General features: G+C 37.3%; 1 protein-coding gene across 1 annotated transcript; it reads left to right on the forward strand.

The window, feature by feature from the left end:
• Positions 1-1,143: 1,143 nt before the first annotated feature.
• LOC119787177 (sialic acid synthase-like) lies at positions 1,144-6,356 on the forward strand. Its single transcript, XM_038290838.1, has 6 exons — positions 1,144-1,430; positions 2,503-2,718; positions 2,801-2,900; positions 3,564-3,718; positions 5,517-5,783; positions 5,867-6,356. Exons 1-6 carry the CDS (start codon positions 1,299-1,301, stop codon positions 6,074-6,076), a joined length of 1,080 nt encoding a protein of 359 aa, XP_038146766.1. The 5' UTR covers positions 1,144-1,298; the 3' UTR covers positions 6,077-6,356.
• The last annotated feature ends 9,212 nt before the right edge of the window (positions 6,357-15,568 follow it).

The raw sequence follows: 15,568 nt of genomic DNA on the forward strand, positions 1-15,568 counted from the left end.
TGGTCTTAGCTAATGCTAATTAATCTTTCATTTGTTGTCAGCTTTATTTAACATTAATTGGAGACGGTGAGTCCCCTGGTCACTCAAGAGCTTTTAAACTAGACTTCATGTAATAAAAACGGTTTAATGTTTATTTGTTTCAATAGGCTCTATGCACAGCTCCACTACTTCCTGAATTTAATGCAGTTCTTTTGTTTCCTGTCTTTCATGATTGGATGCACTGATTAATCCAGGTGTGTATGACCTAAGTAACTGGCCAGACACACCTGGATTAATCAGTTCGTCCAGTAATGAAAGACAGGAAACAAAGGAGCTGCATTAAATTCAGGAAGTAGTGGAGCTGTGCATAGAGCCCATTCTTCCTTTATAGATGGCCTCAACAATGGAGAGTTTCATGGGATAATGCTTTCTTTGCCTGCATTTTTCTGAATTATTTTCTTTCCTCCCCCCATATATATATATATATATATATATATATATATATATATATATATATATATATATATATATATATATATATACATATAGTGCCAATTGTAAAGTTAATGAATGTGTATGTACATATACATACATAAACATATGCATAAATTAAAAAAGTGCTAAAAAGATATATACTGCCATTTGTAAAGTTAAGCTGTAAAAAATTAGGAGCAATATTTATGGTTATCATGGTTATATACAGCGTGCCTTAAGAGAAAAATAAAGGGGTTATTTTTTCAATTTTTTTATTTTATTATTTTTTTTAAAGTTGAGAAGAGATGAAGATAATCACTTTTTTGTGATTTAATATAACTGGAACAAAACAAATGTAAGGAGATGAGTGCTTCATTTGTGTTGTGGGTTCTTCAATAAACACACAGGTACTTGAAGAGAACAGGCTTTATCTATTAAACACTCATATTACAGGCGTACACAACTGTGTTCATACTACACTACATACTACATACATGTTCCAATACTAAGTTTTTTATACGCTGCACTTGCGCCACCTTTCTAGGCTATGGGGAATTACATATTTCAGGCTGACCAATAAATTGTTCATATTCCCTTCCGCAGTTCTGCTTTCCATCATTTCAATAATTCTTGTTCGTTCTTCTTGTGTCCTGAATGGCGATGCTTTTATTTTGAAAGTAGTTCCGGTTGCTACGTGGAACACGTCTGTCTCCAAAGGCGGAAGTAGTTCCTGCATTCATTCAGTCCGGTTAGTCTGATATCCCAACTGAAACCGCTTTCTTCAGTAATTTTTTTCTTCGAAAACCTCTTCTTTTGGTCACACTAGTCCTTCCTCTGCCACCAAGATGCCTCTGGAGTTTGAGCTGTGCCCCGGCCGGATGATCGGAGGGAACCATCCATGCTTCATCATAGCTGAGATTGGACAGAACCACCAGGGAGACATCGAGATAGCCAAGAAAATGATTAAAATGGCAAAGGTGAATGAAACTTTGGTTTATTTATGTGGCTTCGTGGTATATTAATATCAGTTTCCCCACGCCTCAGTTTTTACTGTTTTATTAATAAAAATGGGGCAAAGTTCAGTTCAGGTGTCAAACTAGTGGGAACTGCATATAAAATACTGTTTAATTAACAGATACATTTGGTCGAAATGCATTTAGCAGCACTAATTACTTATCATGCCAAACAATCCTGTAAGTTTTTATCATTACTCAGAGCAAACGTAATTCATTATTCAGACTGGGTGCAGTTGACTGATCCAAACGAACCAGTTTAAGTGTTACACATCACTAGGTTAACCAGGTTAACCAGTTTCAGGTTAACCTTTTGTCTTTGTGTGGTTTCTCTGATATGACTTTTTCTTTTTAAAGAGGAACAATAAACAAGGGAAGGAAAACACGGAAGGATTTCTCTTTATTCCATCTTCCTTTGAGCAAAGGGATACAATTAATCAATGAGTCATGAACTATCTATCTGTCTGTCTGTCTGGGCTCAAACAATTAGTTGGATTAATCGTGATTAATCAATTATTGAAATAATGGTAAACTAATTTAGTAACCTATTAATCATTAACTGGAGTATAGAAACTCTGAAACATGCCTATAACTGAGAGTGAACCACTTAAATCAGTAATTATACCAACATTTTGAAGAAAATATAAATATTTTGCATTTGAAATAAAAAGAACAACTTTTTCTCCTGTCAATATGATCTATCTAAAACTCCACAAGTTGAAAAGTTTTAATTTCACCTGGTTTAATTCAGAAAAAAATCTTTTAAGGAACCGATTATTTGGAAAAAATAATCTACAGATGAATCAATTAGCAAAATAATCCTTAGTTGCAGCCCTATTATATATATAAATGTTCATTATAGTGTTAATAGTTTTCTCTAATTTTAGCTTTTAGGATTATTTTAGTGTTTATAAAAAGTATGTCATTGTCCTACTTTCATAACCCTGGGTTGAAGCACACTAATTATTACTATTTATATATATATTTTTTTTATTTATATCTAATGTATTTCTAATGCACATATTTTCATCCACAGGACTGCGGTGCTGATTGTGCCAAATTCCAGAAGAGTGAGCTGGAGTACAAATTCAACAAGAGAGCCTTGGAGCGTCCATACACCTCCAAACACTCCTGGGGAAAAACCTATGGTGAGCACAAGCGCCACTTGGAGTTCAACCACGATCAGTACAGGGAGCTGCAGAAATACGCAGAGGAGGTGGGGATCTTCTTCACAGCCTCAGGGATGGACGAGGTAAGACGGGCTCTGATTCAGAGTTTCTCAATGATTTAATCAGCTCAGTGAATTAACTACAGTCCTCGCTTACTTCCCGTAGATGGCAGTGGAATTTCTCCATGAGCTCAATGTGCCTTTTTTCAAAGTGGGATCCGGAGACACCAACAACTTTCCTTATCTGGAGAAAACAGCCAAGAAGGGTGAGACCAAAGTACTGCTTGTGAGTTGTTTCAGGTTGTGGCTTTGGGTGTGTTTTTAATAAAGAAAGACAAACATTTACACTGTGTCAGAGACACATTTAGAGCAGTTGGTTCTGGCAGTGTGTGCACAGTATCCAGGTGGAAGAAAGCAAACTAGCTAAAATGGAAAAAAACAACAAAAAAAAAACACTGGAGCAATGTTAATTCAATGGCTAAATTTCTAAAAGACAAGATTTGTGGGGTGATATGTGCCTTTTAATGAAAGACTAGCTTTGACTGGGTGGGCTGCAGAGGCTGCATTGAGGTGAGATTCTGTCTGTGGAATCCCTCATCACCAGAACAGCTCTGGTTTGATTTGTTTGTTTTTTCCATACGTTCATCATCTTGTTAAATATAAGATGATGCAGACTTACCGGTAATATAAAGGATTACAATAACCTCAGGCTTCTTATAAGCAAACTAGAGCGTAATCAGAAGCTTCTCTGCAGTCATCTAGGCAACAAAGAGGAGTTCTTCTGATGTTTTATTAGCAGATTTATAATATAGTTCGGATTATTGCTCCATATTTTGGAGGAAATCAAATGTCTGGATCTAAACTGCCCGGCAACATAAACTCTCCTGGATATTCTATCCGTCATGATGTTCCTTTTGTCTTTGTCTCAGGCCGTCCCATGGTGGTGTCCAGCGGGATGCAGACTATGGAGACAATGCGTCAGGTCTACAAGACTGTGAAACAGCACAATAAAAACTTTGCCATCCTTCAGTGCACCAGTGCGTATCCTCTGGAGGCTGAAGATGTCAACCTCAAAGTGATCGCGGTGAATTGCTTATTTAAACTTTTTTTTTTTTTTTTATGCATTCAGCTTAAACGAGTTAAAACATGATCTTTTCCACATGTCGTCATTGCAACCATAGATGTGAATACATAGACGCCTCTTTGGGTGGGTTGGCCTGATGCTGGGATAAGTTAAGGCGTCCGCCATTTTGGATGTACACTCAGACACTCGGTATTAGACTGACTTTAATCTCATGTATTTTATGTTCATAATAGAAAACATGTATTTTTGTAATTCATTAGTTTATTGTCGTGTTGTTTTGCCTTTATTACCATTTCAGGACTCCGAAATGGTTCCGCAGTTGACTGTGTGACTTTTCTCCTAAACTTCTGACTTTATTCTCATGTTTTTCTCGTAATATAACCACTTCATTCTTGCAATATTACCACTTTCATCTCATTAGATTTTTACTCTATTCTCCTGACTATTCTTGTAATATTAGTAATTTAACCCCCTTATACCCTAGAAGTAATATGTCCTCAAAACTCCAACATAGATCGGTGTCTATACCAACTGTTGAAATGTTCACAAATGACATTTTAAAAAAAGTTAAAGACTAGAAATGTTTAGATTGAATTAATTCCAAAAAAGAAAATTAAATACGATCCACTGGACTTTGTTTCCAAATTTGAAGACGTTTTGCTTCCCATCCTGAGAACCTTCACCAGCGTAAATTAATTAACCCTTTTCTTCTCACTGCAATTTCCCGCTGCTTTCTTAAAGCTTTATCCAGAGTATATAACTCTAGTATGTAGATTAGAACATAACAGAGATGGTGGTGACTTTCACGCAGAGATGAGGGATCTGGAGTGAACAAGTCAACTCGATGTCGTGTATTGACCTTCCCAGCCACTGAACCAGGTGCGTCCAATCTACACACTGGTAAATTGACTAGTGATTGGACTCACCTGCAGCTAGGCAGAACAAATAAATTACATAGAGATTACTTGTTGACTCCAGATCTCTGTGTTCAAGCCAGCACACAAATGGGTGTCACAGTATGCATGTCTATGGTTACAACTGTGTTTTATGCTGTTGTTTTTACGATTCGGTGATCCAACAGCATAAATCTGTTAAGTGTAAGGTCTGGTTTGGTTTTCATTCTGTTGACTAAAATCTAATAAATTTGGTTTGCTTTTTTAAAATTTCTTTAATTTTACTTGGCCACATAATGTCAATACTTTATACAGTCTTTTGCAGTTACAGCTGCAGGTCTTGTAGGTTTTGCATCCACCAGCTTTGCAGATCTGAAGACGGACATTTTTGACCCTTCTTGTTTGCAAAGCAGCTTCAGCTCAATCAGTTTAACAGAAGAGAATCTGAAGATGCCAGACATTAGTTCAAATATTGGATAGATAGCTAAGGGTCCCTGACTTGCTGGGAGTTTAGGATAGCCTCTCTTTCAACAGCTAAAGAAAAATTATTTAATGATGCGAGCATCACCATGTTTCTTTTTTGTGTGATGCCAACTTTATTTTGGACCGTCTATGACTTTCCTTGTGCCAGTCTTCAAAGGAGGCCAGACTTGTGGAATGCATGGATGATGGTTGACATCTTCTCTCACCCGAGCGCTGCCGCCCCTCCAGAATTACCATGCATCCTTTAACTGCTTTATGCCAGTAAAACGGATTTACGTTCATGCTTCTAACCTGAAAGAAAGTGAGGAAGTTGCTGAGGCATGAACACACTTTCAAGCAGGACATACACCAGAAAAGGAAGACTCTATCAATGTTATCAGCAGTCTTCTAGGATAGTAATGTATTTGTTCTTATCCCTGCAGGAATACCAGAAAGAGTTTCCTGATATTCCAATCGGGTATTCAGGTCACGAGTCTGGAATCACTATTTCTGTGGGAGCCGTAGCTCTGGGAGCGAAGGTCCTGGAGCGTCACATAACCTTGGACAAGTCTTGGAAAGGAAGCGACCATGAGGCCTCGTTGATACCGTCTGAACTGGCTGAGCTGGTCCGCTCTGTTCGTCTGATGGAGAGGGCACTGGGAAATGGCATCAAGCAGATGTTGCCCTGTGAGAAGGCCTGCCATGACAAAGTTAGTGAAACTTTCCCCCTAGATGGAATATCTAATCTCACTACCTATAGTAACCATTCTCCCTGTCATTGCTTTTGCTCTAGCTTGGCAAATCTGTGGTGGCGAAGGTGAAGATCCCCAAAGGAACAGTCCTAACTCTGGACATGTTGGGGGTGAAGGTGGCTGAGCCGATGGGTGTCCCGGCAGAGGACATCTTCCAGCTGGTTGGGAAGACTGTGAAGGAGGAGGTGGAGGAGGATGAGAGCGTTCAGCCTGAAGTGGTGGACCGCTATGGCAAGAAGGCCAAGTGTTAGCGACAGCAACAGCTTCAGGATTGTTTAAAATAAAAAGGCACTTATTTCCAGAGGTGTTTTTTGTTTATTTCATTAAGGGATATAATGGATACTGAAATGTTTATAATAGGGGGTATTTTTTCTCAAAATGGCAAAATTGTTTCATTAACCTCATCATTATTCAGCAATTTATCAAATGGTTGGAAAGTTGGACTGAAGTAGCTTAAATCTTTATTGAATTACTTCTTTTTTACCAGGGAAAAAAAAAAAAATCAGAAAGTGGCCTTAAAGTGAGATTTTTCAGGGCAATCTTCAGGTCTGCTGTAAATGTGTTCAGAGGCGGCACGACCACCAGGTGGAGCTCTTTGGTGGGGGGGGAACATTCTTTGCACTGAACTTGAACTATCCACTACAAGAGGAAACTAAAACCAAATAAATGGAGAAACTTTGTTTAATTCATCCTGCTGAGATCAGAGCCAGTTAACTGCACTGTTTGTACAGCTGCTCCAGGGTGTGACCTAATAACCAATCGCACTGCAGAATTTGCTTTCTTTGTGCATCCCTGGCTCTCCTGTGATAGATCTCAGAGGAAAGCATTCATGATTTTTTTTTTTGACAATTTTACCTAAGATGTAATGTTCTTAATGAAAAGGTTTGAATAAAAAAGAAAATATTGGTTTTGTTGATATCAAGCCTATCAGCCAATCAATATGAACACTAAACATATGAGATAGTACGTATAAAGTATATTTTGTTTAATGCTTACAGTGTTTGGAAAATAAAATAAAAGGTTTACTAAATTTTAGCATGAAATCATGTATATAATGTGTTTGATCTTGTATACCGTTCTTTCAACTATGGGGCTCAATTTATAAACCTTTGTCCATCTTTTTTCATTTCTTTTTTATAAACAGTCCTGTCTGGCAATTTTGCAATAAGAATAATTATCTTGATGCCAAAAAGAGCCCAACCGATTTTACTTTCACAAGTGGTGCAGTACGGCTATCGCCATAGTGTTCCGCTTGATTTATGAATATAAATAGCTTTAGTATTACAGATTACACTCACCGACCACTTTATTAGGTACCCCATGCTAGTAACGGGTTGGACCCCCTTTTGCCTTCAGAACTGCCTCAATTCTTCGTTGTATTGATTCAACAAGGTGCTGGAAGCATTCCTCAGGGAGTTTGGTCCATATTGACATGATGGCATCACACAGTTGCCGCAGATTTGTCGGCTGCACATCCATGATACGAATCTCCCGTTCCACCACATCCCAAAGATGCTCTATTGGATTGAGATCTGGTGACTGTGGAGGCCATTTGAGTACAGTGAACTCATTGTCATGTTCAAGAAACCAGTCTGAGATGATTCCGGCTTTATGACATGGCGCATTATCCTGCTGAAAGTAGCCATCAGAAGTTGGGTACATTGTGGTCATAAAGGGATGGACATGGTCAGCAACAATACTCAGGTAGGCTGTGGCGTTGCAACAATGCTCAATTGGTACCAAGGGGCCCAAAGAGTGCCAAGAAAATATTCCCCACACCATGACACCACCGCCACCAGCCTGAGCCGTTCTGACCCTACCATCCGAATGTCGCAGCAGAAATCGAGACTCATCAAACCAGGCAACGTTTTTCCAATCTTCTATTGTCCAATTTCGATGAGCTTGTGCAAATTGTAGCCTCAGCTTCCTGTTCTTAGCTGAAAGGAGTGGAACCCGGTGTGGTCTTCTGCAGCTGTAGCCCATCTGCCTCAAAGTTCCACGTACTGTGCGTTCAGAGATGCTCTTCTGCCCACCTTGGTTGTAACGTGTGGTTATCAGTTCGAACCAGTCTGCCCATTCTCCTCTAACCTCTGGCATCAACAAGGCATTTCCTCCCACAGAACTGCCGCTCACTGGATGTTTTTTCCTTTTCGGACCATTCTCTGTAAACCCTAGAGATGGTTGTGCGTGAAAATCCCAGTAGATCAGCAGTTTCTGAAATACTCAGACCAGCCCTTCTGGCACCAACAATCATGCCACGTTCAAAGTCACTCAAATCACCTTTCTTCCCCATACCGATGCTCGGTTTTAACTGCAGGAAATTGTCTTGACCATGTCTACATGCCAAAATGCACTGAGTTACCGTCATGTGATTGGCTGCTTAGGATTAAGTGTTAACGAGCAGTTGGACAGGTGTATCTAATAAAGTGGCCGGTGAGTGTATATGGATACTGCAATGTAAGTAGAACCGGAAAAGAAAAACAGAAAAAAAGGAGAAAAGATGAAAGAGGAGATAAAAGGGAGATAATGATAAAACATTTTCAGTCTGCTTCATCACCTGCAAAGAGATGTAAAAACAGCACAACCAAGGGATATAGTATAAGAGATATAATAAAGAAACACCTTGATGCTATCGCTGAAGTATAAGTAGTATTATTTAATCTGACTTGGATACTGTGGTAGCTGAAGATAAGAACATGGGCTTTCTGTATGGAAGTAACCTCCGTCCATCTTCTGCCGCCTTTCCAGCAGCGTACTGAGGCCCTTACCATGAAGGGAGCTCAATGTAGTGGGATTACTCCCAGCCTGTCCAGCTAAACCGATCCATAACAATGATAATCAGCATCAGCGTTACAAAACTGGTTATCAAATCACTAACTCAATCATGATTTGATTGATCATTAATCTGTGAATGTACAAAGGGGTGGGTTCATGGTAGCAGACCAATAACAATCATAAGGGCAGAACAGAGAGCGCCATATTTCACCTGTGAGGAACAAAAACTCATCTTACAGAAATATGAAGATCATTGGCAGTTCTAGGATTTTTTTTTTTTACTGGGGTGGCCAAAGGATTTCCAGAGGTGGCCATCTTAGCATGGAGCCTGACCAGTGGTGGTTCCAGAAAATCTTTATAGGGATGGTCAGGCAGGGGCCAATGTGCACTGAGGGATAACCGATAAACGGATAGGTGGCAAAAACATCTTATGGACAATCTATACTGATTAATATAAAGCAACAGGAAAATGAACACGAACAATATCTACATTTTCCAAATAAATCACTGAATGCATGTTTATTTATTAGTGCTGTTTAAATTAATTTATGGTTCTACATAATATATTCATTATATGGGTTGAGCAATGATCTTTATCTTTAGAGAATACTGTTAGGTGACAGAAGAGACAACTCTGCAGTCACCTGAAACCTAAAAACTCATTTATAAAAGATCAAACATTCTTTATCAGTCCTCGTTATTTGTAGTATATCGTTATGAAGGATTTTTTTTCTGCAGTTCTGTATTCAGTTTTTGGTCAATATACCAGCGTTAAAATGTCAAAGATGGAAATTCCACATGATGGGATCACTGCTGCCACATCAGGCTTAGCGGAGAACTGCTTGTTCTCTGGGCTATTGAATCATATCCCAGGGAGAACAACAAATCACCTGGTAGGGGGGCTACAGGGGTGGTCCACTCTAGATCTGCTCCTTAAGAAGAGGAAAAGAAAGTACCAATGAAAAGTTAAACAAGATGGCAGCATGAAAAAGACACCAAATGACCTGGTAAAGGGTTGCTGACTGAAAAAAAACTAACTAAAACATAACAGAAAAACATAATTTGATCTGGTTAGTTGGACTTTTTAATTCAATAATGTTTGCGCTAGAATAAAGCTGGAAGCAATGCCACGATTGCATCATATAAATACAAGAAGTGATCAGTCTGAGTGAAGCTATCCTGGGTTTTACCCTTAGCCACAGTTCAGCAGACGAGGTGAAACTTTGTAGTGTTTCTGTTTCCGTCTCATACAGGATCTTTGATTTCCATGATCAATGTTTCATTCCACAGAAACATTACAGCCCTTTTCTAAGTGTTTTGTTTTTTCTTCACCTTGCGGTTTAATCGCCCATCGATTCAGCTTCAGTGTAACATTTCCCCTTCTCATCTATACTGTTACAGCAAACAAGAAAAAGAATATACAGTACGTATATGTATATATACATGTGTTAATCCAATACTTTATTCACTTTTCCAGTTCAACATTAACCATCATAAGCATTTTATTCTGATTATAGAAATTGCATTTTTTCCTGGTTTATTCAAAATATACATTTATTAATTGTCAAATAAATTTATTAACATATTTAACATATTTACTAACAAGAAATTGGGCAAACAAAGAGCAATACATGCTCTAACTCTAATACTGATCAAACATTTCAGTGGATTGGCTTAAGCAACAAATGTAAGCATTTTTTAGTTAAACAGCGTGAACCGTTTGATCTGTGACCTTTTATAATTTCTCTTTACACCTGTTGAAAGATCTCCTTGTGTTTCCTGTTCATTTGCTAACTCCCAAAAAGAGCAAAATGATGTGAAGGAAGGGTAAACAGACGCGGTCCATCCCAGGAGCTACTCTTCAATCTCACTCTGGACATTTATAAGCTGAAAAGATAGACTCCAAAATACTTTTTCCACAGCAGAAAAAAGTGGTTCTACAAAAAACAAAACAATTTATACTTTTATACTTTTTACTCTTTTTTTGTTATATAATTACACTACAATTTCATTAAAAGATTGAAATCTGTCAGTTTAATTTTCTAAATTATAACCAAGCACAGAGCTAAAAATGAATTCGCAGAGGAAGTGTAAGGGATTTCAGTTTTTAGATTTAGGTACATCCTTTATCATTAGACTCATTGTGATTCTACCTTCTTGATTTGAAGTGATTTATAAAGTTCTTAAAGGGCACATGTGCGTCACTGGTCAACCACATACATCCTGAGAATTATTATTATTATTATTATTTTTTTTTAAGGTAAGTAAGTAAGGTTTATTTATATAGAACCTTTCTCAGATAAGCTTAACAAAGTGCTGTGTAATATGAGGAATAAAATACAAAACAGCACCATGTAAAATACATATAGATAAAATAAATCCAATTATCAATAAAGGCAAAAAAGGAATGCATTTCATTAAATTTCTATATAATGCATTTTGCTTTCTATTTTGAAAATAATGAAATGTTTCATATTGTTTTCATTTTTTTTTTTCTAATCACTTTACAATGCACAGCACTGCTGGTAAAAAAATATCCTGCACTGATTTATTTTATTTTTTTTACTGTTTCCTGTCTGGCAATGTGGCAATAAGAATAATTGTCTTTATGCCAAAAAGAGCCCAACATCCTGAGAATTATTTAGGTCATCGCCATCTGTGAGTCGCTTACTTACCGGAGCAACATGTGAGAAGAAGCCTATCAGCCGAGAGGTCAAATCTCTTTAAGAACCGACAGAGGAAGTTCCGTTGCCTTCTGCTGATGTATTTTGTAAGAGCTGTTTGCAGGAAGTATTAAGAGAGAGACAAGTTAACGGTTTGCAAGGAGAGGTTTCGTCACTTTCTATCTTTCTGTAATGTTGCATAGAAGCAACAAAGCTACAGTTCCCAACATTTTGTGCAAAATAATCAGTCCAGCATAGTTTGGTGTGGATCAGATAAAAGCAGTGCTGCCTCTCAACGTAAAAATCTGCAGCTTCTTTGAAAGCAGAGTGATAGTAATATAGAGGGATGAGCTCAGTTACTAGTCAGTCCTGCTAAAGACCCATTATATTGATCTATCTGATTACCTGAGCAAGCCCTCCTCACAGAAATAAGGTCCCACTCTGTCTCCCTATTACTTAGTAGCCATTTAAAGCAGAAGCTTTGGTCAGTAAGCTGCTGCTGATCCCAGTTTCTCAAAGGAGCATCTTTCTTTTTGGACTTTCTCTTTTTGGGACCCCAAAATCAAAATGCAGTGTTGAATTATTATATTTTTCAACTGATCTAAATCAGGGGGCCTGGATTTACATTATAATTTTATTGGTTAAAGCTAAATAATTTTGTATTGTATTGTAATTTCACAATTATCTAAAGTCAGTATTTAATAATGCAGCAGAGAATGATGTGGACTAAATTAGTTAGTGAGGCACTTGTGAGCTTTCCTTTGCTTTGATAACATGAAGTTTGCCACAGATTCACCTCAGCCGTAACCAGCATGAGGTTTAGGTCAGCTTCTTAGCTTGTGTAACTAGTTTAGCCCGTTCAGAACAGTACATGGTGCTTAACATAGCAGATTACAACCTAGATTCATGGCTGAGGTAAAACTCTTGTGTCCCCAAGCAGTCGTCTCTTAGGTCATGTCCCGTTATTTCACAGTAGCAAAGGGGGTCAATTAAATTCAGAAATGGGGAAAAGACAGAAATTTGGGTGTTTTTTTGCACATTTGCATTAGTATATGCTCACAGATAAAAAAAGCCAAATTCTTCATGCATGAATTTATAAAACTGTGTACCTTTCTAGACAGTCATGAAGTGTTGGATGACATAGCCGAGAACTGTCCCACTGCAGCAAGAAGCCCCAGTATTGCCATCACTTTCCTGTGCAGAGTTTGCAGAGGTGTCAACTAACAAAGAACAAATACTCTGTTACCTTTCTTAAGTAGAAGTTTTGGCTATCTATCATTTACTGCAGTAATTATTTTTTAGACAACTTTTTACTTCTACTTCTTACATTTTTTTGTTTTACCAACTATCTCTATTTTCTACTCATTTCTACTCACATTTAAAAAATAGACTATTTAATTTGTGCCATTTAAGCTGTATGAGTTGTAACCTTTGGTATTAAAAAAATAAAAACAACCAAAATAATTTGTTACATCCAGACAATTTATTTGTGTTTGGACTTGGTGCTGCACCAACATGTTTGCCACATAACAAATTAAAAAGTTTTTCAAATGATGTAAAAGTATTTTTGACACTGTTACCACTAGTTATAAAACTAAGAAATGGATGTTTGAAGAAGTTATCATCCAGAATTGTAGAAAAATTTTCCTTTAATAGGGTAGTGCAGTCACCAGTATAAGGTTTAAAGCATCAAACATTTTTACTTTTATACTTTAAAAATGACACTTTTACACTTTCAATTTAATTTTCAAACCATCCAGCAGGTTCTCTGGTCTATTGTCATTGAAGATCAACCCTACCGACATTGAAGAAATTGGCACATATAGAAGATGATCTTTTTCTTTTCCGTTTTCAAAAACTTGTTTTCCTGTTTTTCACAACTCTGGTTCACCTTTTCTTCAATATGCTGACTTCAGAAACCCACCACAGATAAATCACTAAAGCAAAGCCTATGAAAACAAGAGCTCACATGTAACGTGTTTAGCTCCTGGCTTTTCTAGTTTATAAAATCATTTATAAGCTCCTAAACATCATCTCCATGGAGACATTCGTGTAGCTTTTATTTGCCCAAGACAGGGAATAAGCATAAATACTAGGGGAAACTAAATATTGTTGAAGCACTCAAGAGGTAACTTCTTATTAATAAGAATGAGAATCTACTGTAGATGGAATGAGGCTGTAATAGGAAAAAACTAAGCAAACAAAATAATAAAGAATTCTAACCCCTCTGTTAAATTGCCAGCTTAATATAGCAAAGAGGTTGGTGTTCCCAATGCTCTCTTGAAATGTTGTGGGGCTTACTGGTTGGTTCCTGGTAGTGGATGAAAATGTTCATACAGTGATAAAAATTACTGACAAGCCTAAAATCTTATTTGCCAGACTCTCGTTACAAAATAAAGGGCTTGACCTTCAAAGATTCAAAATGGGAGTGCTAAACTGTACGTCAAAAAATACATTTGTACATGTCATGACTCATGAGTGGGTGTTTTTCTGGTGATCTACAAAGGTTTTTTGCTTGGTTTTATCTTACTGAAATAAGCTTATTGGATTTGCTACTGTCAGTTTAAAAAATGGGCCATAAAATAAAGATGAGGTTCTAAACCACATAGTCAGAGGGAATAAGGACAATACGTTTTTTTTTAATGTATAAAGTACTTCGAATAGGTAGCCTATTTGAATGTGCTAAAAAAAAAATATTGTCATGGCCCCAGTTAACTAACTTGTATCTGTTCTTGTCCTGTTAGATCTTATTGCAGCATTTGATACAGTTGATCATAATCTTCTTCAGAAAGACTTGAATAGTATGTGGTCTGCTCAGTGGCACAGTGGGACTGGCGACCTGTCCACTGTCCATATATATATATTTATATATATATATATATATATATATATATATATATATATATATATATATATATATATATATATATATATATATCCGTCCATCTCCTCCTAATCAGTAGAATTATTAGACAGAACGTGATTAATTTCCACTGTTATGCTGATGATACCCAGTTATATCTGTCTATAAATCCAGATAGAGCTAACCCGTTACATAGATTACAGGCATGTCTTGAAAACATAAAAACCTGGATGACTCTAAACTTTCTGCTTATGAATGCAGAGTAAACAGAAGTTATAGTCTTTGGATCAGAGGGTAGACTTAAAACTTTCCTTTTTGATAAAGCTTATAGTTAGAGTGGCTCAGGTTATCCTGAGCTATCTCTATAGTTATGCTGCTATAGGCTTAGACTGCTGGAGGACATAGAGACCCCTTTTCATCATTCTGCTTCATTCTCTCTATTCTCCTACTCTGCAGAATCTGTTAGTTCAATCTCTAACGTTATGCTCTTTCTGCTTTTTCTCATAGTAACTTTACTTCGTCTGTTCCTGTTTGGCTGTGACACCATCCTGGAGAGAAATGTCAGCTCTGCTACTGCAATCAACAACTTTGTTTATAGATGTTGGAGCTTGGCCTGTTTTCCAGTGTGGTCCTGTTTCTCTGACTCTGACTAACTGGATGTGCTCTCTTCATCCTCTGACATGGGAGTCGGCTCGGAGCTCGTCTGCCTAGCCCTGTGTTTCCTGGATGGGGCCGCCTTTTTCAGCTGCTTTTGTATGTCTGCTTCTGTCTCGTTGAACCCCAGTCTGCCTCAGAAGGTGGCCGCTCACACTGAGCCTGGTTTTGCTGGAGGTTTCTTCCTGTTAAAAGGGAGTTTTTCCTCTCCACTGTCGCTACAAGCATGCTTAGCGTGACGGATTGCCTTCGAGTCAATGAGTCAATGCAAATTTTAAACTTTAATACTTTGAATTAATTTGACTGTATAATCTGGTTGGATTGTAAAGTGACTTGAGATAAGATGTGTTGTGAATTGAAGCTATATAAAAAAAAACTTAATTGAACTTAATTGAATTGATAAAGATAAAACAGCATAAAAAAGGGTTTGCAAACGTGAATAACTTTGCTCCATCATTGAGGATCTGTCTTTAAAGACAAAGTAGCCCAGTAAATATATATATATATATATATATATATATATATATATATATATATATATATATATATCCATATATATATCCATATATATATGGATAGTGGATTGTCTGCAGAGAGCAGGTGTTGCCCTCATAGCCAATTACAGACCAGAGGGAGAAAAAGGCGGAGTGATGTCACTCAGAAGCTTGATATTTTTAGGTAACATATAGCACTATCATGGCACTGTCTGAGCAAATTAGGCAGAACAAAGTTCATATTTATTTTAGAGAGCAAGGGTGAGTTTGAGTTTTTTGTTTTAGTTTTTTTAA

The sequence above is a fragment of the Cyprinodon tularosa genome, unplaced genomic scaffold (assembly GCF_016077235.1).
Source record: "Cyprinodon tularosa strain WSP-4 unplaced genomic scaffold, ASM1607723v1 ctg108, whole genome shotgun sequence".
Taxonomy (NCBI): domain Eukaryota; kingdom Metazoa; phylum Chordata; class Actinopteri; order Cyprinodontiformes; family Cyprinodontidae; genus Cyprinodon; species Cyprinodon tularosa.

Bases quoted from the DNA above. Each gene is read 5' to 3' on its own strand.
- LOC119787177 (XM_038290838.1), top strand. From the start codon at position 1,299: ATGCCTCTGGAGTTTGAGCTGTGCCCCGGCCGGATGATCGGAGGGAAC. The intron at 2,719-2,800 runs GTAAGACGGGCT...TACTTCCCGTAG, and splicing joins CAGCCTCAGGGATGGACGAG to ATGGCAGTGGAATTTCTCCA. The intron at 3,719-5,516 runs GTGAATTGCTTA...TTATCCCTGCAG, and splicing joins TCAACCTCAAAGTGATCGCG to GAATACCAGAAAGAGTTTCC.